Genomic DNA, 26,434 nt, shown 5'->3' on the forward strand with positions numbered 1-26,434 from the left:
ATACGCATCACTGTAGTTCTATCTATCCTCAGTTGAAACAGATCAGGACTGAGAACTGGCCTTTAGAACTACTGCTGCTATGGGCTGTATATAACTGATTTAACTCAGTAACTGTTACACATGGGATTAGTTTGGAACTTTAAAATGGAGCATAATAATAATTTCAAAATAAAAGCCTTGAATATTTTTACATCAGGTAATTGCTGTTTTTGGCTTTATTTGACGTTTTCATCCAAAGCACTGTTACACATGGGATTACTTTGGAACTTTAAAATGGAGAATAATAATTTCAAAATAAAAGCCTTGAATATTTTCACATCAGGTAATTGCTTTTTTTGGCCGTATATGACTTTTTCATCCAAAGCAATGTTACACATGGGATTAGTTTGGAACTTTAAAATGGAGAATAATATTTTCAAAATAAAAGCCTTGAATATTTTTACATCAGGTAATTGCTGTTTTTGGCTTTATTTGACGTTTTCATCCAAAGCACTGTTACACATGGGATTACTTTGGAACTTTAAAATGGAGAATAATAATAATTTCAAAATAAAAGCCTTGAATATTTTTACATCAGGTAATTGCTTTTTTTGGCCGTATATGACTTTTTCATCCAAAGCAATGTTACACATGGGATTAGTTTGGAACTTTAAAATGGAGAATAATAATTTCAAAATAAAAGCCTTGAATATTTTTACATCAGGTAATTGCTGTTTTTGGCTTTATTTGACGTTTTCATCCAAAGCACTGTTACACATGGGATTACTTTGGAACTTTAAAATGGAGAATAATAATAATTTCAAAATAAAAGCCTTGAATATTTTTACATCAGGTAATTGCTGTTTTTGGCTTTATATGACTTATTCATCCAAAGCACTGTTACACATGGGATTAGTTTGGAACTTTAAAATGGAGCATAATAATTTCAAAATAAAAGCCTTGAATATTTTTACATCAGGTAATTGCTGTTTTTGGCTTTATTTGACTTTTTCATCCAAAGCACTGTTACACGTGGTATTAGTTTGGCCCTTTGAAATGAAGCATACTGAAAATTTCAAAATAAAAGCCTTGAATAATTTTACATGACGTAATTGCTCTTTTTGGCTTTATTTGACTTTTTCATCCAAAGCACTGTTACACATGGTATTAGTTCAGAACTTTATAATGAAGCATACTAAAAATTTCAAAATAAAAGCCTTGAATATTTTTACATGACGTAATTGCTCTTTTTGACTTTATTTGACTTTTTCATCCAAAGCACTCTTACACGTGGTATTAGTTCAGAACTTTAAAATGAAGCATACTGAAATTTCAAAATAAAAGCCTCAACATGCCCCTGAGGTTAGTGCACCGCCGCAGGCAGTGCAATAATATTATTCTGCATTATCTGTTTCTCTCAGGTTAGGGAACTGCCTTGCACAGCAAGGCAGTTCATTAGCATTAGCATTTTAGCTTAAATAAGCTATTAGCTATTTATTGGACTTATTAGCCATGTTTAGTATACTGAATGGAGTAAGTCCATTATAGAGAACATCCTAGTGATGTCCCACATGCTAGTGACAGCAATGATGCTAACATTAGCATTTTGCTAACTACTTGCGTTTTCAGCATTATATAACTGATTTAACCCAATGACTGTTATACATGGAATTAGTTTGGACCTTTGAATTGAAGTTTAACAAAAATTCCAAAATAAAAGTCTTGACATATTTTACATCAGATAATTGCTCTTTTGAGCAATAAATAACTGATTTAACCCAATGACTATTACACATGGGATTAGTTTGGAACTTTAAAATGGAGCATAATAATAATTTCAAAATAAAAGCCTTGAATATTTTTACATCATGTAATTGCTCTTTTTGGCTTCATTTGACTTTTTCATCCAAAGCACTGTTACACATGGTATTAGTTTGGCCCTTTGAAATGAAGCATACAGAAAATTTCAAAATCAAAGCCTTGAATATTTTTACATGACGTAATTGCTCTTTTTGGCTTTATTTGACTTTTTCATCCAAAGCACTCTTACACGTGGTATTAGTTCAGAACTTTAAAATGAAGCATACTGAAAATTTCAAAATAAAAGCCTTGAATACTTTTACATCAGCTACTTGTGTTTTGAGCATTATATAACTATTTTAACCCAAGGACTATTACGCATGGGATTAGTTTGGCCCTTTGAAATGAAGCATACTGAAACTTCCAAAATAAAAGCCTCGACAACATTTTAAATCGTACCGAACGGTGCACGTCCGCCTCGCTTAACGTTCTTGCGGCTCTCCGCGTGCCACTGGTGACGTCGCGGCGTCCTTTGGCGTCGACGCCGATTTGTGGCGCGACGACGCCGGGCCCGAACCCCACGGGCGCGCCTCGGCAGGCCCCGTCTAAATTTCTTCCGAAATTTTCTAGTTGGGGCCTGCCATGCAAAGCAATGGCAGGAACCTATTACTCTACACCCAACAAGCGTCTCTTTAATATTATTATTGGGGCCTGCCATGCAAAGCAATGGCAGGAACCTATTACTATTGTCGGAGAGAAGCGTCTCTTTAAGTATTATTCTTTATTTTTCTTCCGTAACCGTTAATGCGGCTCATACCGCTGGGTGCACACCTACAAATGAGGTATCAAAACGTGCAGAAAATTCACGCCATTGGAGCTATTACTTCTGGTGGGATTTGGGCTTAACGTGGCGACATAATTCGCAAAAAACTACGAAAAAAACCCCATTATAACTCAATGGGAAAAATCCTAGAAATACCCTATTTTTGAGGATTTGCTGTGTCGTCACAGATTCACCTAGAAATGCCATTCAAATTTCATTTTGTAGATACGTCTGTGATCTCTTCGAAAGTGAAGACGGCTCGTCGATACCAGTTATGGTTTGTCCACAATTTGCCTCTAAGCGACCCAAAGTTTCTCATTTTTGCTCATATTAGAGTGACAGCCGACCTCGGTTCATATCTGGGCACAACATTTCTTTCTCTCATCGCTGTAAATGCTCTGAGTGAGGTACAGATATGAATCTCGGGACTATCGCAGAAGACACATTGAACTGTCATACGCTTAAAACGCTTTTCGAATATGTATTACGGTTCCCGAACAAGAAGGATTTGTTTCCAATGCTTTTTTTCAGTAAAGTGTGTTTGCTCAAACACACTTGTGTGTTTGAGAGCTCACAGCTCAGAGCTCACACCTGCTGAGACCATTATTTGCCATAGCAACGGAACTCAAGAGGCTATTGGCTGGTGATTTGGACTACAAAAACGCATCACTGTAGTTCTATCTATCCTCAGTTGAAACAGATCAGGACTGAGAACTGGCCTTTACAACTACTTGCTGCTTTGGGCTGTATATAACTGATTTAACTCAGTAACTGTTACACATGGGATTAGTTTGGAACTTTAAAATTAAGCATATTGAAAATTTCACAATAAAAGCCCTGAATATTTTTACATGACGTAATTGCTCTTTTTTGGCTTTATTTGACTTTTTCATCCAAAGCACTGTTACACATGGTATTAGTTTGGCCCTTTAAAATGAAGCTTAACAAAAATTTCAAAATAAAAGCCTTGAATATTTTACATGACGTAATTGCTCTTTTTGGCCGTATATGACTTTTTCATCCGAAGCAATGTTACACATGGGATTAGTTCGGAACTTTAAAATGGAGCTTAATAATAATTTCAAAATAAAAGCCTTGAATATTTTACATGACGTCATTGCTCTTTTTGGCCGTATGACTTTTTCATCCAAAGCAATGTTACACATGGGATTAGTTCGGAACTTTAAAATGGAGCATAATAATAATTTCAAAATAAAAGCCTTGAATATTTTTACATCAGCTAATTGCTGTTTTTGGCTTTATGTGACTTTTTCATCCAAAGCACTGTTACACGTGGTAGTAGTTTGGCCCTTTAAAATGAAGCTTAACAAAAATTTCAAAATAAAAGCCTTGAATATTTTTACATGACGTAATTGCTCTTTTTGGCTTTATTTGACTTTTTCATCCAAAGCACTGTTACACATGGTATTAGTTTGGCCCTTTGAAATGAATATTAACAAAAATTTCAAAATAAAAGCCTTGAATATTTTTACATCATGTAATTGCTCTTTTTGGCTTTATTTGACTTTTTCATCCAAAGCACTGTTACACGTGGTATTAGTTTGGCCCTTTGAAATGAAGCTTAACAAAAGTTTCAAAATAAAAGCCTTGAATATTTTTACATGACGTAATTGCTCTTTTTGGCTTTATTTGACTTTTTCATCCAAAGCACTCTTACAGGTGGTATTAGTTCGGCCCTTTAAAATGAAGCATACTGAAAATTTCAAAATAAAAGCCTTGAATATTTTACATGAAGTAATTGGTCTTTTTGGCCGTATATGACTTTTTCATCCAAAGCAATGTTACACATGGGATTAGTTCGGAACTTTAAAATTAAGCATACTGAAAATTTCAAAATAAAAGCCTTGAATATTTTACATGACGTAATTGCTCTTATTGGCCGTATATGACTTTTTCATCCAAAGCAATGTTACACATGGGATTAGTTCGGAACTTTAAAATGGAGCATAATAATAATTTCAAAATAAAAGCCTTGAATATTTTTACATCATGTAATTGCTTTTTTTGGCCGTATATTAATTTTTCATCCACAGCACTGTTACACATGGGATTAGTTTGGCCCTTTGAAATGAAGATTAACAAAAATTTCAAAATAAAAGCCTTGAATATTTTTACATGACGTAATTGCTCTTTTTGGCTTTATTTGACTTTTTCATCCAAAGCACTGTTACACATGGTATTAGTTTGGCCCTTTGAAATGAATATTAACAAAAATTTCAAAATAAAAGCCTTGAATATTTTTACATCATGTAATTGCTCTTTTTGGCTTTATTTGACTTTTTCATCCAAAGCACTGTTACACGTGGTATTAGTTTGGCCCTTTGAAATGAAGCTTAACAAAAGTTTCAAAATAAAAGCCTTGAATATTTTTACATGACGTAATTGCTCTTTTTGGCTTTATTTGACTTTTTCATCCAAAGCACTCTTACAGGTGGTATTAGTTCAGAACTTTAAAATGAAGCATACTGAAAATTTAAAAATAAAAGCCTTGAATATTTTACATGAAGTAATTGGTCTTTTTGGCCGTATATGACTTTTTCATCCAAAGCAATGTTACACATGGGATTAGTTCGGAACTTTAAAATTAAGCATACTGAAAATTTCAAAATAAAAGCCTTGAATATTTTACATGACGTAATTGCTCTTATTGGCCGTATATGACTTTTTCATCCAAAGCAATGTTACACATGGGATTAGTTCGGAACTTTAAAATGGAGCATAATAATAATTTCAAAATAAAAGCCTTGAATATTTTTACATCATGTAATTGCTTTTTTTGGCCGTATATTAATTTTTCATCCACAGCACTGTTACACATGGGATTAGTTTGGCCCTTTGAAATGAAGATTAACAAAAATTTCAAAATAAAAGCCTTGAATATTTTGACATCATGTAATTGCTCTGTTTTGGCTTTATTTGACTTTTTCATCCAAAGCACTGTTACACATGGTATTAGTTTGGCCCTTTGAAATGAAGCATACTGAAAATTTCAAAATAAAAGCCTTGAATATTTTTACATGACGTAATTGCTCTTTTTGGCTTTATTTGACTTTTTCATCCAAAGCACTCTTACACGTGGTATTAGTTCAGAACTTTAAAATGAAGCATACTGAAAATTTCAAAATAAAAGCCTTGAATACTTTTACATCAGCTACTTGTGTTTTGAGCATTATATAACTATTTTAACCCAAGGACTATTACGCATGGGATTAGTTTGGCCCTTTGAAATGAAGCATACTGAAACTTCCAAAATAAAAGCCTCGACAACATTTTAAATCGTACCGAACGGTGCACGTCCGCCTCGCTTAACGTTCTTGCGGTTCTCCGCGTGCCACTGCTTACGTCGCGGCGTTCTTTGGCGTCGACGCCGATTTGTGGCGCGACGACGCCGGGCCCGAACCCCACGGGCGCGCCTTGGCAGGCCCCGGCTAAATTTCTTCCGAAATTTTCTAGTAATTCTTTATTTTTCTTCCGTAACCGTTAATGCGGCTCGTACCGCTGGGTGCACACCTACAAATGAGGTATCAAAACGTGCAGAAAATTCACGCCATTGGAGCTATTATTTTTGGTGGGATTTGGGCTTAACGTGGCGACATAATTCGCAAAAAACTGCGAAAAAAACCCCATTATAACTCAATGGGAAAAATCCTAGAAATACCCTATTTTTGAGGATTTGCTGTGTCGTCACAAATTCACCTAGAAATGCCATTCAAATTTCATTTTGTAGATACGTCTGTGATCTCTTCGAAAGTGAAGACGGCTCGTCGATACCAGTTACGGTTTGTCCACAATTTGCCTCTAAGCGACCCAAAGTTTCTCATTTTTGCTCAAGTTAGAGTGCGTTTCTGGCTGCTTAGAGTGAGAGATGAAGACAACTTTTTCAACCCAAATCATTTTTGAAATCGCCATCACGCCCACAAATATCGCACGATTAGTATCACAATCGGTCCTGACATTGATACGCCTGTCTGCTCCGGTAAAATGTTTTCGAAATTTATCTAGACCGTACGGTTTTCTGTCACGGTGCTTCAGAGCAAAGTCATGCGACAGGATTTTCTGAGGCTGTCTGAGGCTCTCTCCCATGTATTTGAATAGAATTTCAGATCTGGGCACAACATTTCTTTCTCTCATCGCTGTAAATGTTCTGAGTGAGGTACAGATATGAATCTCGGGACTATCGCAGAAGACACATTGAACTGTCATACGCTGCAAACGCTTTTCGAATATGTATTACGGTTCCCGAACAAGAAGGATTTGTTTCCAATGCTTTTTTGTCAGTAAAATGTGTTTGCTCAAACACACAATTGTGTGTTTGAGAGCTCAGCGCTCAGAGCTCACACCTGCTGAGACCATTATTTACCATAGCAACGGACCTCAAGAGGCTATTGGCTGCTGATTTGGACTACAGATACGCATCGCTGTAGTTCTATCTATCCTCAGTTGAAACAGATCAGGACTGAGAACTGGCCTTTAGAACTACCTGCTGCTATGGGCTGTATATAACTGATTGAACTCAGTAACTGTTACACATGGGATTAGTTTGGAACTTTAAAATTAAGCATACTGAAAATTTCAAAATAAAAGCCTTGAATATTTTACATGACGTAATTGCTCTTTTTGGCCGTATATGACTTTTTCATCCAAAGCAATGTTACACATGGGATTAGTTTGGAACTTTAAAATGGAGCATAATAATAATTTCAAAATAAAAGCCTTGAATATTTTACATGACGTAATTGCTCTTATTGGCCGTATATGACTTTTTCATCCAAAGCAATGTTACACATGGGATTAGTTCGGAACTTTAAAATGGAGCATAATAATAATTTCAAAATAAAAGCCTTGAATATTTTTACATCAGGTAATTGCGCTTTTTGGCTTTATGTGACTTTTTTATCCAAAGCACTGTTACACAATGGAATAGTTTGGCCCTCTGAAATGAAGCATACTGAAAATTTCAAAATAAAAGCCTTGAATATTTTTACGTCATGTAATTGCTCTTTTTGGCCGTATATGACTTTTTCATCCAAAGCACTGTTACACATGGGATTTGTTCGGAACTTTAAAATGGAGCATAATAATAATTTCAAAATAAAAGCCTTGAATATTTTTACATCAGGTAATTGCGCTTTTTGGCTTTATGTGACTTTTTCATCCAAAGCACTGTTACACATGGGATTAGTTCGGAACTTTAAAATGGAGCATAATAATAATTTCAAAATAAAAGCCTTGCATATTTTTACATCAGGTAATTGCGCTTTTTGGCTTTATGTGACTTTTTTATCCAAAGCACTGTTACACATGGGATTCGTTCAGAACTTTAAAATGGAGCATACTGAAAATTTCAAAATAAAAGCCTTGAATATTTTTACATCATGCAATTGCTGTTTTTGGCTTTGTATGACTTTTTCATCCAAAGCACTGTTACACATGGGATTAGTTCGGAACTTTAAAATGGAGAATAATAATTTCAAAATAAAAGCCTTGAATATTTTCACATCAGGTAATTGCTTTTTTTGGCCGTAAATGACTTTTTCATCCAAAGCAATGTTACACATGGGATTAGTTTGGAACTTTAAAATGGAGAATAATAATTTCAAAATAAAAGCCTTGAATATTTTTACATCAGGTAATTGCTGTTTTTGGCTTTATTTGACGTTTTCATCCAAATCACTGTTACACATGGGATTACTTTGGAACTTTAAAATGGAGAATAATAATAATTTCAAAATAAAAGCCTTGAATATTTTTACATCAGGTAATTGCTTTTTTTGGCCGTATATGACTTTTTCATCCAAAGCAATGTTACACATGGGATTAGTTTGGAACTTTAAAATGGAGAATAATAATTTCAAAATAAAAGCCTTGAATATTTTTACATCAGGTAATTGCTGTTTTTGGCTTTATTTGACGTTTTCATCCAAAGCACTGTTACACATGGGATTACTTTGGAACTTTAAAATGGAGAATAATAATAATTTCAAAATAAAAGCCTTGAATATTTTTACATCAGGTAATTGCTGTTTTTGGCTTTATATGACTTTTTCATCCAAAGCACTGTTACACATGGGATTAGTTTGGCCCTTTGAAATGAAGCATACTGAAAATTTCAAAATAAAAGCCTTGAATATTTTTACATCAGCTACTTGTGTTTTGAGCATTATATAACTATTTTAACCCAAGGACTATTACGCATGGGATTAGTTTGGCCCTTTGAAATGAAGTTTAACAAAACTTCCAAAATAAAAGCCTCGACAACATTTTAAATCGTACCGAACGGTGCACGTCCGCCTCGCTTAACGTTCTTGCGGTTCTCCGCGTGCCACTGCTTACGTCGCGGCGTTCTTTGGCGTCGACGCCGATTTGTGGCGCGACGACGCCGGGCCCGAACCCCACGGCCGCGCCTTGGCAGGCCCCGGCTAAATTTCTTCCGAAATTTTCTAGTTGGGGCCTGCCATGCAAAGCAATGGCAGGAACCTATTACTCTACACCCAACAAGCGTCTCTTTATTATAATTCTTTATTTTTCTTCCGTCACCGTTAATGCGGCTCATACCGCTGGGTGCACACCTACAAATGAGGTATCAAAACGTGCAGAAAATTCACGCCATTGGAGCTATTATTTTTGGTGGGATTTGGGGTTAACGTGGCGACATAATTCGCAAAAAACTACGAAAAAAACCCCATTATAACTCAATGGGAAAAATCCTAGAAATACCCTATTTTGGAGGATTTGCTGTGTCGTCACAAATTCACCTAGAAATGCCATTCAAATTTCATTTTGTAGATACGTCTGTGATCTCTTCGAAAGTGAAGACGGCTCGTCGATACCAGTTACGGTTTGTCCACAATTTGCCTCTAAGCGACCCAAACTTTCTCATTTTTGCTGAAATTACAGTGACAGCCGATCTCGGTTCATATCTGGGCACAACATTTCTTTCTCTCATCACTGTAAATGCTCTGAGTGAGGTACAGATATGAATCTCGGGACTATCGCAGAAGACACATTGAACTGTCATACGCTCGAAACGCTTTTCGAATATGTATTACGGTTCCCGAAAAAGAAGGATTTGTTTCCAATGCTTTTTTTCAGTAAAGTGTGTTTGCTCAAACACACTTGTGTGTTTGAGAGCTCACAGCTCAGAGCTCACACCTGCTGAGACCATTATTTGCCATAGCAACGGAACTCAAGAGGCTATTGGCTGCTGATTTGGACTACGAATACGCATCACTGTAGTTCTATCTATCCTCAGTTGAAACAGATCAGGACTGAGAACTGGCCTTTAGAACTACCTGCTGCTTTGGGCTGTATATAACTGATTTAACTCAGTAACTGTTACACATGGGATTAGTTTGGAACTTTAAAATGGAGCATAATAATAATTTCAAAATAAAAGCCTTGAATAGTTTTACATCAGGTATTTGCTGTTTTTGGCTTTATTTGACGTTTTCATCCAAAGCACTGTTACACATGGGATTACTTTGGAACTTTAAAATGGAGAATAATAATAATTTCAAAATAAAAGCCTTGAATATTTTTACATCAGGTAATTGCTTTTTTTGGCCGTATATGACTTTTTCATCCAAAGCAATGTTACACATGGGATTAGTTTGGAACTTTAAAATGGAGAATAATAATTTCAAAATAAAAGCCTTGAATATTTTTACATCAGGTAATTGCTGTTTTTGGCTTTATTTGACTTTTTCATCCAAAGCACTGTTACACATGGGATTAGTTCGGAACTTTAAAATGGAGCATAATAATAATTTCAAAATAAAAGCCTTGAATATTTTTACATCATGCAATTGCTGTTTTTGGCTTTGTATGACTTTTTCATCCAAAGCACTGTTACACATGTGATTAGTTCGGAACTTTAAAATTAAGCATAATAATAATTTCAAAATAAAAGCCTTGAATATTTTTACATGACGTAATTGCTCTTTTTGGCTTTATTTGACTTTTTCATCCAAAGCACTGTTACACATGGGATTAGTTCGGAACTTTAAAATGGAGCATAATAATAATTTCAAAATAAAAGCCTTGAATGTTGTTACATCAGGTAATTACTGTTTTTGGCTTTATGTGACTTTTTCATCCAAAGCACTGTTACACATGGGATTCGTTCGGAACTTTAAAATGGAGCATAATAATAATTTCAAAATAAAAGCCTTGAATATTTTTACATCATGCAATTGCTGTTTTTGGCTTTGTATGACTTTTTCATCCAAAGCACTGTTACACATGTGATTAGTTCGGAACTTTAAAATTAAGCATAATAATAATTTCAAAATAAAAGCCTTGAATATTTTTACATCAGGTCATTGCTCTTTTTGGCTTTGTATGACTTTTTCATCCAAAGCACTGTTACACATGTGATTAGTTCGGAACTTTAAAATTAAGCATAATAATAATTTCAAAATAAAAGCCTTGAATATTTTTACATCATGTAATTGCTCTTTTTGACTTTGTATGACTTTTTCATCCAAAGCACTGTTACACATGGTATTAGTTTGGCCCTTTGAAATGAAGCTTAACAAAAATTTCAAAATAAAAGCCTTGAATATTTTTACATGACGTAATTGCTCTTTTTGGCTTTATTTGACTTTTTCATCCAAAGCACTGTTACACATGGGATTAGTTTGGCCCTTTGAAATGAAGCATACTGAAAATTTTAAAATAAAAGCCTTGAATATTTTTACATGACGTAATTGCTCTTTTTGGCTTTATTTGACTTTTTCATCCAAAGCACTGTTACACATGGTATTACTTTGGCCCTTTGAAATGAAGCATACTGAAAATTTCAAAATAAAAGCCTTGAATATTTTTACATGACGTAATTGCTCTTTTTGGCTTTATTTGACTTTTTCATCCAAAGCACTCTTACACGTGGTATTAGTTCAGAACTTTAAAATGAAGCATACTGAAAATTTCAAAATAAAAGCCTTGAATATTTTTACATCAGCTACTTGTGTTTTGAGCATTATATCACTATTTTAACCCAAGGACTATTACGCTTGGGATTAGTTTGGCCCTTTGAAATGAAGTTTAACAAAACTTCCAAAATAAAAGCCTCGACAACATTTTAAATCGTACCGAACGGTGCACGTCCGCCTCGCTTAACGTTCTTGCGGTTCTCCGCGTGCCACTGATTACGTCGCGGCGTTCTTTGGCGTCAACGCCGATTTGTGGCGTGACCACGCCGGGCCCGAACCCCACGGGCGCGCCTTGGCAGGCCCCGGCTAAATTTCTTCCGAAATTTTGTTTTTCTAGTTATTCTTTATTTTTCATCCGTAACCGTTAATGCGGCTCATACCGCTGCGTGCACACCTACAAAAGAGGTATCAAAACGTGCAGAAAATTCACGCCATTCCAGCTATTACTTTTGGTGGGATTCGGGATTAACATGGCGACATAATTCGCAAAAAACTACGAAAAAAACCCCATTATAACTCAATGGGAAAAATCCTAGAAATACCCTATTTTTGAGGATTTGCTGTGTCGTCACAAATTCACCTAGAAATGCCATTCAAATTTCATTTTGTAGATACGTCTGTGATCTCTTCGAAAGTGAAGACGGCTCGTCGATACCAGTTATGGTTTGTCCACAATTTGCCTCTAAGCGACCCAAAGTTTCTCATTTTTGCTCATATTAGAGTGACAGCCGACCTCGGTTCATATCTGGGCACAACATTTCTTTCTCTCATCACTGTAAATGCTCTGAGTGAGGTACAGATATGAATCTCGGGACTATCGCAGAAGACACATTGAACTGTCATACGCTTAAAACGCTTTTCGAATATGTATTACGGTTCCCGAACAAGAAGGATTTGTTTCCAATGCTTTTTTTCAGTAAAGTGTGTTTGCTCAAACACACTTGTGTGTTTGAGAGCTCACAGCTCAGAGCTCACACCTGCTGAGACCATTATTTGCCATAGCAACGGAACTCAAGAGGCTATTGGCTGCTGGTTAGGACTACGAATACGCATCGTTGTAGTTCTATCTATCCTCAGTTGAAACAGATCAGGACTGAGAACTGGCCTTTACAACTACTTGCTGCTTTGGGCTGTATATAACTGATTTAACTCAGTAACTGTTACACATGGGATTAGTTTTACACTTTAAAATTAAGCATATTGAAAATTTCACAATAAAAGCCCTGAATATTTTTACATGACGTAATTGCTCTTTTTTGGCTTTATTTGACTTTTTCATCCAAAGCACTGTTACACATGGTATTAGTTTGGCCCTTTAAAATGAAGCTTAACAAAAATTTCAAAATAAAAGCCTTGAATATTTTTACATCAGCTACTTGTGTTTTGAGCATTATATAACTATTTTAACCGAAGGACTATTACGCATGGGATTAGTTTGGCCCTTTGAAATGAAGCATCCTGCAAATTTCAAAATAAAAGCCTTGAATATTTTTACATGACGTAATTGCTCTTTTTGGCTTTATTTGACTTTTTCATCCAAAGCACTGTTACACATGGTATTAGTTTGGCCCTTTGAAATGAATATTAACAAAAATTTCAAAATTAAAGCCTTGAATATTTTTACATCATGTAATTGCTCTTTTTGGCTTTATTTGACTTTTTCATCCAAAGCACTGTTACACGTGGTATTAGTTTGGCCCTTTGAAATGAAGCTTAACAAAAGTTTCAAAATAAAAGCCTTGAATATTTTTACATGACGTAATTGCTCTTTTTGGCTTTATTTGACTTTTTCATCCAAAGCACTCTTACACGTGGTATTAGTTCAGAACTTTAAAATGAAGCATACTGAAAATTTCAAAATAAAAGCCTTGAATATTTTACATGAAGTAATTGCTCTTTTTGGCCGTATATGACTTTTTCATCCAAAGCAATGTTACACATGGGATTAGTTCGGAACTTTAAAATGGAGCATAATAATAATTTCAAAATAAAAGCCTTGAATATTTTTACATCAGGTAATTGCTGTTTTTGGCTTTATTTGACGTTTTCATCCAAAGCACTGTTACACATGGGATTACTTTGGAACTTTGAAATGAAGCATACTGAAAATTTCAAAATAAAAGCCTTGAATATTTTTACATCAGGTAATTGCTGTTTTTGGCTTTATATGACTTTTTCATCCAAAGCACTGTTACACATGGGATTAGTTTGGAACTTTAAAATGGAGCATAATAATAATTTCAAAATAAAAGCCTTGAATATTTTTACATCAGGTAATTGCTCTTTTTGGCTTTATTTGACTTTTTCATCCAAAGCACTGTTACACGTGGTATTAGTTTGGCCCTTTGAAATGAAGCATTCTGAAAATTTCAAAATAAAAGCCTTGAATAATTTTACATGACGTAATTGCTCTTTTTGGCTTTATTTGACTTTTTCATCCAAAGCACTGTTACACGTGGTATTAGTTTGGCCCTTTGAAATGAAGCATACTGAAAATTTCAAAATAAAAGCCTTGAATATTTTTACATCAGCTACTTGTGTTTTGAGCATTATATAACTATTTTAACCCAAGGACTATTACGCATGGGATTAGTTTGGCCCTTTGAAATGAAGGTTAACAAAACTTCCAAAATAAAAGCCTTGACAACATTTTAAATCGTACCGAACGGTGCACGTCCGCCTCGCTTAACGTTCTTGCGGTTCTCCGCGTGCCACTGATCACGTCGCGGCGTCCTTTGGCGTCGACGCCGATTTGTGGCGCGACGACGCCGGGCCCATGCCCGACGGGCGCGCCTTGGCAGGCCCCGGCTAAATTTCTTCCGAAATTTTCTAGTTTCCTTTGATACTTCCCATTGTGACAAGACAACTAATTGAACTATGAACCTGTAGTTCTGCTGCCTGTCAGTTTAGGGTTTTGTGAGATGCTCAGCGTTTGGGATATTGTTTTATGACCTTCTTCTGTTTTACTCCATGTTTTGATATTTGAACTGTCTTTGTAATCTTTATGATGCTTTTTGTTCACTAATTTTCTCTGACAAACCTTTGAGCCCTACACGGAACAGAAGGATTTATATTTGGATTAAATTACACAGTTGGACCTTTTTTTGTAATTGTGGTGACTCCTGTTGGACTTTATTTTGGGTTTTAAGAGTAAATGGAGGTTAAATACAAATCCATACCTCTCTTTTCAGATTGCTGCTTGTAAAAAGCCTTGAAAACTACATATCCTTGTCTTCCACTTGACCATCATGCACTGATTTGTGGTGGCTTATTACATAAAATCATTACCTGGAATGCTTTAAAAATACATGGATCTATAATTAAATGCTTACCAGATAGATGTGATAAAGTAGATGTTACAGTTTAGCTCAGATTAGATTCTCTGCCCCCATCTCCCAAAGCATCTAAAGGAAATTCATGAATTTATATGTGGCAGTGATGTCAACCGTTTGATAAAGTGTGTAATGACGTGAGAGCTTTCAAAGTGTAGTGTTAGCACCGAATGAGCTAACAGGCTCTAGCAGGTTGTCACTGTGAGAGACAGAGAAAGGTCAAAACACCAGAAAAGGTCACGGCTAATATGTTGTCAATGTCTGATGATAATGGAGGACAGACTCAGAACTAGAAAGAGAAAGAAAGAGTGCTTATCAATGTTATACAGTATCAGCAATAGCTGAAAAACATATCATGTTATAAGCATTTTCTATCGGTTGATATTGTGAATTATTTATTAGTGATTTGCTTTAAATATCCAGAATACTGTCAAAAGTGATGGGACCTTTACTCTTTTATCCACAATGTATTTTTAAGCAGTTTTGGGGCATGGTGGCGAAACATGATACTGCTCCCAAATACTCAGGAGTACTGTGTGTATTCTGCGTACCGCGCACCATCTGTTAATGGTTGAGATTTTATAGTCACGCGTAACGATTGCCTGCATTTTAGGTGAGAAATTCCTTCTTTTCCCACAATCGACACTAGCAAGTTTGATGGGCTAGTTGGGCGTCTAGCCTGATTTCTTCTCCCCCACGGAAAACTGTCAGTACCTCACAAAGCAGTCGTTAAAAGCTAAAAGCTAAGCTAAAAATGTACCTTTGTGTGTACATGCCCGCTTTGAGTCCACACGGACCTCCGAGAAGTTAAGAACAGCAGAGTATGTTGGGGGCAACGTGAAACTGCTGCTGCGCTGCTAGCTTTGATAAGCTAGCAGCTTAGCTAGCTTATCAAAGAGTGAGCGAGCTAGTTGATGCCACTAGCCTAGCTTAGCCATGAGAGGTTGAGCAGCTAAAGCTTTTCCTCTGCTTACATCCCCCAGAATGCCTAGCAGTTCTGAATCGTAGTTTGGTGAAATTATCAAAATTCTGTCGGCCGTCTCTTCTAATGATATTGCTTACCTGTCTGTCGTAACAAATGTTGTTATGGTTTAATCGCCCAGCCCTATATAAAACATGTACAGAGGGAAATAATTAGCATTACAATGCATTGGAGGACTAAAAGATTAGAACCCAACAGTATTTACCAGAAACTGAATCGAGGCTCTGCAGCGACACATGAAAAAACATCAGCAATTTAAAATAGGAAGCTTCCTGACAGCAGCTAACTCCCTAAAAGCATACTGTCAAAAGGGCGTATTATTCCCAAGGAATGAAGTCCAGTTTTGACTCCCCTCCCTCACAGCCCCCGAAAGGCTATTTAGGCGCATCCTAAAAATAAATTAAATGGATTTTTGATTATCCTGCTAATGCTGGATTTGGGAATGATGCAACACAGACGGCCTCCCACGAGTGATTATCCCAAAGTGTGCACTATCATTCCAGTTGAAATTATGTGTCTCAGCCAGCATTGAACAGTAATGGCAGGCTTCACAAGCCGAGGCTGAAAAAGGCCAGTCTGAATGAAAGCTTTTGTTCCCAGAAGTGATAGAACGTCACGCTTCTTCAGAGCCACCCTTGAGTCAAGCTGCTGTTTGTTTCTCAGAAAGTTTCATCTGCGCCTCAAAGATAGAGGAATCATCTTGAGTTGTTGTCTTTAAGCGTAATGTTCAGTTGTCATCTTCCATTCTTTTACCCTGTTCTCTCCGTCTTGTGTTGAGGCTGCAGGGTAAGTGCTTTGTTTTCCAAGGACGGGCAGCTCTGACAGGGATGGACATGCCCACTGTTGGGGGGGGGGGATCAATTTATCACTGTGGCACTAATAGCTGCCTATCATTTCTAATGCGATGCGAGCCAACAGCCTCTCCCCACACTGGCAGGTGGTGAGTTATGCCGGAAAGGCCATAAAATACCCACTCTGGCGCTTTTCAACAATTAACAGGAGGGTAAAACAGACATCATAAACGCCTTTACAACACAGAGACAGGGCAGCCTCTTTGTGAATCTAGGTGTGTCTCTGACACTGTAAAACGCTCGCTGTACACGTTACTCTATCGAGAGGTCGCTGCAAATTGTAATATTTGGAGATGCCATCTGTGAAGAATGAAAATGTAGGAAATATAGGAAACAAACATCTGGTCAGAGGTTTTAAATCAAGAGAAGCAATTAGAAAAAGTAACTCCTGGAAGCAGATTAGAAGACTTCAAGGTTAATAAAGTTGTGGAAAATAGCTACTTTAAATTCTTATAATTTTTCTATTTCAGACTTTAGTTATTATGCAGCGATTGCATTGGTTTCCTTACCATGATGCTTTACGTTTTCTCTCTGACACTATACCTGACATCTCATTTATATCACTATAAACCACTGGAACAATAGGCTATGACAAAAAAGTGGTTTGGTTACTGTTCAACCCCTTCTTATACACTGATATGGGTAACAATGCCATTGCAAGTACATTGCAGGAAAACAACCCCAGACTGTGTAACTGGCTGATGCAAAGATGACGATAGTGGGGCAAAAAAAAAGTGTCTCTTTTGGTGAGCTGTGGGGGATCATGCTGTCTCTCATTCTTTCTCTACAGCTCCAAATTAAGAGCTTGGTTCTTATCTACTACATATATACTGCAGATTCAGACTACTCATTGGTAATTTAAGATATAAAGAGTATTTACTCGTTCCAGTAAATAAAAAAAATGTACGTCAATATAAAAATACAGAAATAAGTTTCTTTTCAGATTCTTCCTTTTCCATTCGACCACGAAGTGAGCGAAAAAAACTTGCGTTTTCAGACTTCCTCTTTATTTTTCCCCCTTCAATACTCTCAGTCACTTTATATAAAACAAATCATGCGTGAAAGCAGTGAATAGCCGCAGCTGAGTGATGGATAAAAAAGCAGCCAAGCTGCGCTTTTCAGGATTTTCGGAGACGGTCGTTTCGCAAAAATGGTGCAACTCCCGTCATCGTGTGGATCTCTGTGACCATTTCACTCACACGCCACCGGCAGAGACAGGAAACCTGGCAACACTTGACAAGACTTTCTGAATGAATTGCTTTGAGTTATCCTCCGGTCCACTGGAGGACGTTTCCGAGCGAGACAAATGAGCACCGTTTTTCCACGGGAACTGTCGCTCCGACCTGTTATGCGTTTATTTTATTTTTTCTGGTAAACCTGTTTCTAAATCTTTCCCTTTGCCCTCCAAACCAACTCCTGTGTTTGAATATTTCAATATGTGTGCTCTCTTGGCTATGAAAGGTTCGCGAGGTGCCGCTGGTTGATGACCGACTGCCGCTGCACACCACGGCCTCTTCCGGTCTTTAAGTGCAGAAAATAGTTCACTTTACCGCGCTGTGGCTGGCAGCCTGGCGGAAGTAATGGAATTCTCCATTAGCATGGCCTGGCTCTTTGTCAGTGGCTGGGTAATCCCTGGGGGCTGCTCTGGTGCCGGATATGCCCCAAATCCTCTGGAGATGTGAAAACAAGCCTCTAAACTCCCCCGTGTGTTCGCCACGCTCTCTGGTTCCGCTCATGCTGCTTAATGGGAGGTGATTATAATCGGATGCCACTGGTTCTTGACTTGATTATGAGCTTCTGCTGTGAGGTGTCCTGTCACAGCAGAAATGTGGTATGGAGAAAAAAAAAAAAAAAATTCCAGCACATTTTGAAGCGATACCAAAAACAGTCTGACGAAGCAACATTAATGAAATGGATGTACGCGTCGTGGGAAATTATTCTAATGTCTTTGAAGAATATTGTTTATTTTCCAGGCACGTGAAGCACTATCGAGTAACTACATTATCTTCAGTTCTTATAAAAATGCTGTGTATGTCAAACGTAGCTTAAAAGAAATTGAACCTCGCAATTTGATGTGCTGAAATTGGGAGTCTGTCTCTTTAAGAAGCTCCTGCTGTTTTTGACGCCCCGTCTTCAGCACATCATCACAGTATTTCTCCATTAAGCCATTTACAAACGCTGAGTGGGGAAAGAAAGAATCAAAGCAACACTCTGGGTATGTTTTCGATGACCAAACAACATTTTGATGGGATACAAAGCTCAAAAAAGCTCGTTATTTCTTAAACTGATAGTAATAGCATGGATTTTGGAAACCACACCAGCAGTTTTTTTTTAACTCTTTCTCACTGGTTTATGCTAGAATTGAAATAAAACGTGTTTTGTGCATGAACAACCTCAACATATGATGGTGCTGCTCCTTCTTTTTGCCAGATGAATGGCAAAAAGAAGGAGCAAATAACACTGTTACATAATGACCAGTGAAAGGCGAAGGACAAGGTTCGATGTAGGCCAGTCACAATAAACAACAAATCAACTAATCGCTTGATAAACTAAGACAAACTCAATAATTTCCATTTCTCGTTTTTCTCTTTTCTTTCTCTTTCAACCAAAACTGGCCTTCAGTCTGGTGCTTTGGTCTCAACTATCCCACTATTTTGCCTACAGAGACTTCAGAATCCATTTTATTTGTTGTTTCTGTTGTTTTGTTTTGTTTATCTATTTTGGATATTTAAAATGTCCTCCACTTCCACTGTTTAAATGTTCATCAGAATCTCAAGTTTATCGGTCTTTGAGAAAGTGTTGTTGCGTCGTTCTTCCATAGGTGCTATTATTATACTTGAAAACGGCCTCAAAACAACAATATTATTTATCGCAATAAGTTCTGGGACAATTTATCGTCTGGCAAAATTTGTTATCAGGACAGCCCTAGTTCAAATGTAATGGTGTTTCTGAAGAGCATCAACACTGGTGTCAAAGCATGCTGCTTACACCAGCGCATGCACATGCCGACCCCGGTCTACTGCGAGTCTGAAACACTAGAAAATGTTGCCGTGGTTTGATGAATCACACTTTCATTTGCTTCATGTGGATGACCAGGTGCGTCTGCAGCGCTTATCTGGGAAATCCTGGGTCCTTCCGTCTATGTGGGCGTTACTTTCACACCTAACACAAACGAAGGCATTGTCGCAGACTGAACACTCCCTGCTGCCTGTGGATGGATGCTGAACAGAAAGCAGGAGTAATTCAGGAATAGTTTTAGAAAACAATCAATTTGAGCTCCACAAATATCCCAGATTTCCATTCAGTTTGGTATCTATGGGATGTACTGGAAAAAGAAAAACAAACAAGCCTGGTATGAGAAGGCTGAACACAATCAGTACTTTTTTTTTTTTTTTTAGCAAAAGGTGTCACCAACACACTCTAAGCCAGGCCTTTGTAATGTTATGCCAGATTGGTGGAGGTCCTTTTTGTAAAGCCAGTGTTGGCAAATAAATTCCTTTTCTTTTTCTTTTTGTTAGGGAGATTAAATAATAAAAAAAATTGTCTCTAATCAAATCTGAATATGAGTCATAGTTGTGGAAAACTGCCCTCCACAGCTCCAGACACAAAATTACCCCCACAGACAGCTCTCATCATTCAATAATGCAGCCAGAGAGGCTTTCTGGCAATCCATTATATATATCTAAGAATCCCCTTTGGCTTGACAAGAGCCAATCCCCATGTTTGTCTCATATCTGTTTGATAATGTCCATCTGACTATTTTTATCCCCCCTCTTCCTGGCTTAAGTGCGTTTTAATTGAGTTCAGTAAACCGTTCAGACATGTGGTTAAGGACAGCGTAAGCTAAATCTGTCAGATAATACCCATTTTGCTCAGCTAACCTGAGCCAAGGGATCTTTAGGATGTGCGTGTGACTAATATGAGATTAAATGGAAATCTGAGTCAGTATGTCGTCTTATGGCGCAAGATTTTTCCTATATTTCTAAAGCACATTGCGTCCAAGCGACAGCAACGCAAAGAGGCAACTGCAATGCTAAAGTATCATACAAAAACTGACGGATGTTTCACCTGTTGTCATGACAATGCTGATGTATTCTGATATGAAATGAATGCAGGCCACATGCTTTGGGTGACCTTCAAATTATGCATGCATGTGGTCCAAAGAGTAACGCTGATTAAAAAAAAAAAAGCCTGACCAGTGTCAAATGTTCTCATGACTGGGGGCTGGGCTGTTCTGTGCTTAAAAGCAAATGTTTCCACCTGCGGTGCTTGGCAGCCATATTGCCCACCCTAAATGATCCTGCAGCCATGTGTTGATCAAGCTGCCATGTACTCACAAGCAGAGATGCCTGCATGCGCCACTAAAAGTTGAAATAAATACAGCGTTCGGACCGACGCCCGTCGGTCAGGCGGTGTTTGTCCTGCGAATTTTGGCCGCCTGGCGTGAGTGACAAGCACCAAAGCGAACGAGTACAAAGGAAGAGCAAACTCGACGTCTAAAAGCTTCTCCCCGTGAGCACAAATCCTTCCCTAAGCTGACTGAGCCGAGTTTGATTTTCTCACTGGCGATAGCATCGCCACTGTACTACGAAGGTGGAGGGCGGTTTGGGGAATTGTCTCTTGCTCTCGGAAGCCTTCCTTTATCTTTTGATTAACAATAGAGTAGAAACCAAAGAAAGCACTTAAAGCCTGAAATGTACAACTTTTCATCAATGACACATTCGCTGCTTTAGATGAATGCGGACATTGAGCCAAAATATGGTGTGAAGTAGACACATTTTGTTTTTCTTCCCGTTTTGTGAGAATAGTGACTATTTTCTCTGTTCTTCACATATCTGCGCTTTTCACACCTATTTTTATTCCTCTGACACCCCTCAGCTGCTATTTGAATCCACTGTGCTGCCTGTTTGATTGATGGCTCCTTTTTCTTGCTGCTAAGCTCTAGGAGCCAGAGTAAAGCGGGGATAAGTCTCGAGGCTACGACAACAGCTATGACCTCTCAAAGAAATGCATTTAATATCACCATATACAGAAAGACCTCGTGTGTGTCTGGGTGCCCTCTCAGTGATAAAAACCTTTCCACTTTTTTAACATTTTGTTGCGTTTCAACCACAAACTTCAATGTTTGTCTGACATATGCCAACTTTGGGGCCTTTTCTCTTAGCAATACAGCTCAGCCCGAAAAGAAAGTGCCTGTGAACAGCAACTTTAAAGCTTTGCCACAACTTTCCCATTGGATTTTTGCTTGGACTTTGAGCCTTTGAGCTAATTACGTTGCATTGTAAGGGTCAAAACTTCAATGTTGGTCTCTTCTAACCAGAAAACCTTCTTCCTTCTTCCAGGACTAATGTCTCAGCCAGAGCTAGAGAAACTCATCCATGCATTCATCTTCAGTCGCATTGATTATTGCAACAGCATCTTCACAGGTCTGTCCAACAAATCAATCAAACAGCTGCAGCTGATCCAGAACGCTGCTGCTCGCGTTCTCACTAAAACCAGGAAGATAGAGCACATAACACCAGTTTTAAAGTCCCTACACTGGCTCCCTGTAGCTCAAAGAATAGACTTTAAAATACTGTTGTTAGTTTATAAATCACTGAACGGCTTAGCACCACAACACATTAAAGATCTGCTGTTGTTGTATCAACCTTCCAGACCTCTCAGGTCTTCCGGTTCTGGTTCTGCTCTGCATCCCCAGAACCAGAACCAAACGAGGAGAAGCAGCTTTCAGCATCTATGCACCACAAATTTGGAACAAACTTCCAGAAAACTGTAAAACAGCTGAAACACTGACTTCCTTTAAATCTCAACTGAAAACCCACCTGTTTAGAATTGTATTTGAAATGTAATCAATTACAAATTTATTGATGGAACTTGACTTAATGCTGTGTTTTGATTGTTGATTCTATGTTGCATTGTGTTTCTGTGCTTGTAATGATGTAAAGCACTTTGAAATGCCTTGCTGCTGGAATGTGCTATACAAATAAAATTGGATTGATTGATTGATTGATTCCGTATATATCCAGAGTTCCCTGAGAGGCTTGTGGTCCTAATTTAGACCTCTCCACTTTATCTTTGTTTGGTCTTCACGATGCTATTAATGGATATATGGTTTTCAAATAAAATGCCTTTCATTACAGATCCTGCCATTAGTTCCATTATAGTCAAAATATATCAAATGGTAAATCTTTTGCATTGCAACGAGAATGATAAACCTACGTCATGGTCATAGAGTTTAGAAGAAGAAAAAAAGTCAAGGGGCCTTATTAATGTCTTGGCTATTGCTGAAACCCCCCTGTTGAGATTAATCCTGATGTCTTTCTTCTTCCTTTCATACAGATATCTCGGGATCACACGGCCTCTCACCTACCCAGCACGGCAGAACGGCCAGCTGATGGCTAAAATGATCCTGGGAGTGTGGCTGGTGTCGGCATCCATCACCCTGCCACCTTTCTGCGGCTGGGCCAAAAACGTCCACACGGCCGGTGTGTGCCTCATTAGCCAAGACTTTGGCTACACCATCTACTCCACAGCCGTAGCCTTCTACATCCCTATGCTGGTCATGCTCTTCATGTACTACAAGATTTTCCGGGCGGCTCGCAAGAGCGGCGCCAAGCACCGCTTCACGGACCTGTCCCGGCGCGAGCGCCTGGAGACGGTGGCCAACGAGGCGCTCCGCATGCAGGGCCTGAAGCCGCCCGGCGTGGCCGAGGAGTGCGCCGCCCTGTCCCGCCTGCTGAACCGCGAGCGCAAGAACATCTCCATCTTCAAGCGGGAGCAGAAAGCGGCCACCACGCTCGGGGTGATCGTGGGCGTTTTTGCCGTGTGCTGGCTGCCGTTCTTCATCCTGACCACCGCCAGGCCGTTCATCTGCGGGGTGGAGTGCAGCTGCGTGCCCATCTGGCTGGAGCGCACGCTGCTGTGGCTGGGCTACGCCAACTCGCTCATGAACCCCTTCATCTACGCCTTCTTCAACCGAGACCTGCGCTCCACCTACCGTGACCTTCTCCGCTGCCGCTATCGCAACATCAACCGGCGGCTGTCTGCCGTGGGGGTTCACGAGGCTCTGAAGGTGTAAAGCCTGGACGGTTAACCGGCATACTTTGCGGCCCAGTTTTTTTTATTTTTATTTTTTAACTGCACCTGTTGCCTACAAAGGGCAGAGCGCACACAGCAGGCCTGTAGATAAGACACAGACTGACAGAAAGAAAAAGTTACTGCTGGTCGCTCTTAAGCGCCTCCGCGAAGCCATGGAGACAGCAGGATTATTTCAGTTTGCAGATGACTCAGTCTTTCTATTTTAGGAGAAAAAAAACAACAACAAAAAAAACAACATAGTGGATCCTTGATGGGCCACTTAAACTGAAGCTGCTTTTGTGCATATGCCAACAATTACATCCTGGCTCCTGATTTATGGTGTGATGTTGGAGCAAGAGAAAGAAATGACATGTAAACAAAAACAATTACCCTAGGGCTTTCAGCTACAACAACAAAAAAAAAATCATCCAAACAGATTTCTGTACATAAACCGAAGTGATGTTTTATAGAGACGAGTGTTTTGTTTTTGTGGCACCGTGTCTTTTAGGCCTCCTCAGTTTCTCCGTTGGCACATAAATGAACACCTTCAGCAAAGATTGCAGTCAATAATATTCACGTCCCTTTGTTTCCCGTGGTAGCGTTTACATGGGACCTCTCATGCAGTTCCGTAAAAGTCGCAGGGAACCGAAAACAGTCGCTGAGATCAAGGAGAAGAGAGAGGAGTGGTGTTATAAAGCGCGCCGTCCTGTCTAGTGATGGCATTGCTCTTTATTGTAAAAGAAGAAGAGGGTTCTGTTGAGTGTCTGCATGAAACATTTGTCTCACGTGTCACCGTGCACATCAACCAAAACATGGATTTGAGGGGGAAAAAGAAAAAAAAAGCAAGCGTGAAGAAGTGTTTTCATGGTTTTGGCCCAACACTGCGGCGCACGCTTGAACTGAACACGACCTCATTCATTGACCGTTTGTGTCCTGAACCTTAATATTGTGGGTTTTTCTTACTCTTGTCATCCCGCCTGGATCGGTCTCATTCCACAGCAGCTCCTGACCTTTCCACTCGAACAATCGGTCTGTTCCTGAGACTCTTTGTTTTCCACCGGTTGCCAACAAACGTTTCCACTCCCGCGTGGAAATCAGGATGCGGTCACTTCCCCCCCTGACTGCGCTCCCGTTTTAAACTCCGCTGTGACCTGTACAAAATCCTTGTCCAATGTCATCATCGAACAGTGTGTGCTTTCTCTACCTCAATTCTTTGGAAAATACTGTACATTTGTTATTGTTTTTTCAAACATAGATGTACTGCTGTATTATTTTTTTTGACTGCTATTTTTTATTATGTAAATTATTCTGTGGAAAACCGCGTATGAGTGCTCAGTGTGATCGCTTTGTCGTTAGTTTTAGGAAACCTCCTAGAAAGCGGCAGTGTATTTCATCACTTTGTAAATAAAGAGGCACTTCAAATTTAACTGTGTCCTAACGGGTACCGTCACATGTACAGCTCTGAGAAGACTTCCTTTTGCCCATTTACACATTTCCACTCTTTGTCCCACTTACTAGATTCGGATCACCGTAAGCTTTTTAAAAAAAATTTTAAAGTTTAGACAAAGATAAACTCAGTAAGTATAGACTGCAATTTTCAGTTCCTGATTTCATTTACTGAAAGAAGAAGCTCTCCAAACCAGTCTGGACCCAAATCAAAATCCTCTTGTAAAATCTTGATGAAACTGATCAAACCTAATTTCACCAGAGGGTTAATGGCACCAGATTAGGGATTAGCCTGACAAATCAAGGAAACACTTAAAGAAAACCTGTCTTACAACATGGAATGGGCCTAAGGACTTCATGCCATTAACCAAAGAAAGCTAAGAGGAGATGAGTAATTGGTGTAGAATGAGTTACAAAGAGATGCGTGTAATCTTGAGAGTCAAACTACAGTGAGAGTCATTATCTAGAAGAGGAGAAAAACTTACTTACTTTACACCGAGCCAAGAGGCAATTTATTCCTGCGGTGTTTCAGTTGTTGCTCTGGATTTGTTTTGGACCTTCTTGATGTGTTTAGACTAAATTTGGTGGGCTGGGAAGATTTACCTCTCTCCTATGTTTTCATCAGTTGTGGACGAGGCTTTCGCTTTGGTTCATTGGAGACCCAATGACTTAGAAATAGCTTGTTAGCTCTATTCAGGCTAACTTGACTAAAGAGATTTGACTACTCACATCTAATCCACATTATCACCAGATTGGTTGCAGTATATTTCCCCCCCCCATTCATAATTGAAATCATCATTTGAAAACCATGTTTTGTTTTACTCACTTAACTTGAAAGTGTGACAATAAAGCAAAACGGAAGAAAGCGCTAAGGGGGGTAAATACTTTTCCACAGTGCTGTACCCTCCCAGTTTTGCTTCCTCGGATTGAGATTTACTTTTTGATCTGAGGATGCTTCACTAATCTTTAAATATTCTGTCCTCACACAACACTTCCCAATCAAATGCCTCATGCGTGCAGATTATCATTAAAAATTCATTATCCTCCCTTCCAGCTTTGATTCGTCCCCCGTCTGAAATAAATCCAAACTCTGAGGCAGGCCAGAGGATTTAAAAAAAATATATTTTTTTTTTCCATGTTTATTGTGCAACTCACAAAGACTATGGAGATGTGTTAAGGGACAGTGACCC

General features: G+C 38.5%; 1 protein-coding gene across 1 annotated transcript in view; it reads left to right on the forward strand.

Annotated features, from left to right (window-relative positions):
* Nucleotides 1–26,010, forward strand: part of LOC102227569 (5-hydroxytryptamine receptor 7-like) — a 60,264-nt gene extending 34,254 nt beyond the window's left edge. The window contains exon 2 of the mRNA XM_023343129.1: nucleotides 23,061–26,010. Coding sequence (XP_023198897.1) covers nucleotides 23,061–23,799 — 739 coding nt within the window. The 3' untranslated portion in view covers nucleotides 23,800–26,010. The remainder of the gene's footprint in view (nucleotides 1–23,060) is intronic.
* Nucleotides 26,011–26,434: the final 424 nt, after the last annotated feature.

The sequence above is a fragment of the Xiphophorus maculatus genome, chromosome 12 (genome assembly GCF_002775205.1).
Source record: "Xiphophorus maculatus strain JP 163 A chromosome 12, X_maculatus-5.0-male, whole genome shotgun sequence".
Lineage (NCBI taxonomy): Eukaryota > Metazoa > Chordata > Actinopteri > Cyprinodontiformes > Poeciliidae > Xiphophorus > Xiphophorus maculatus.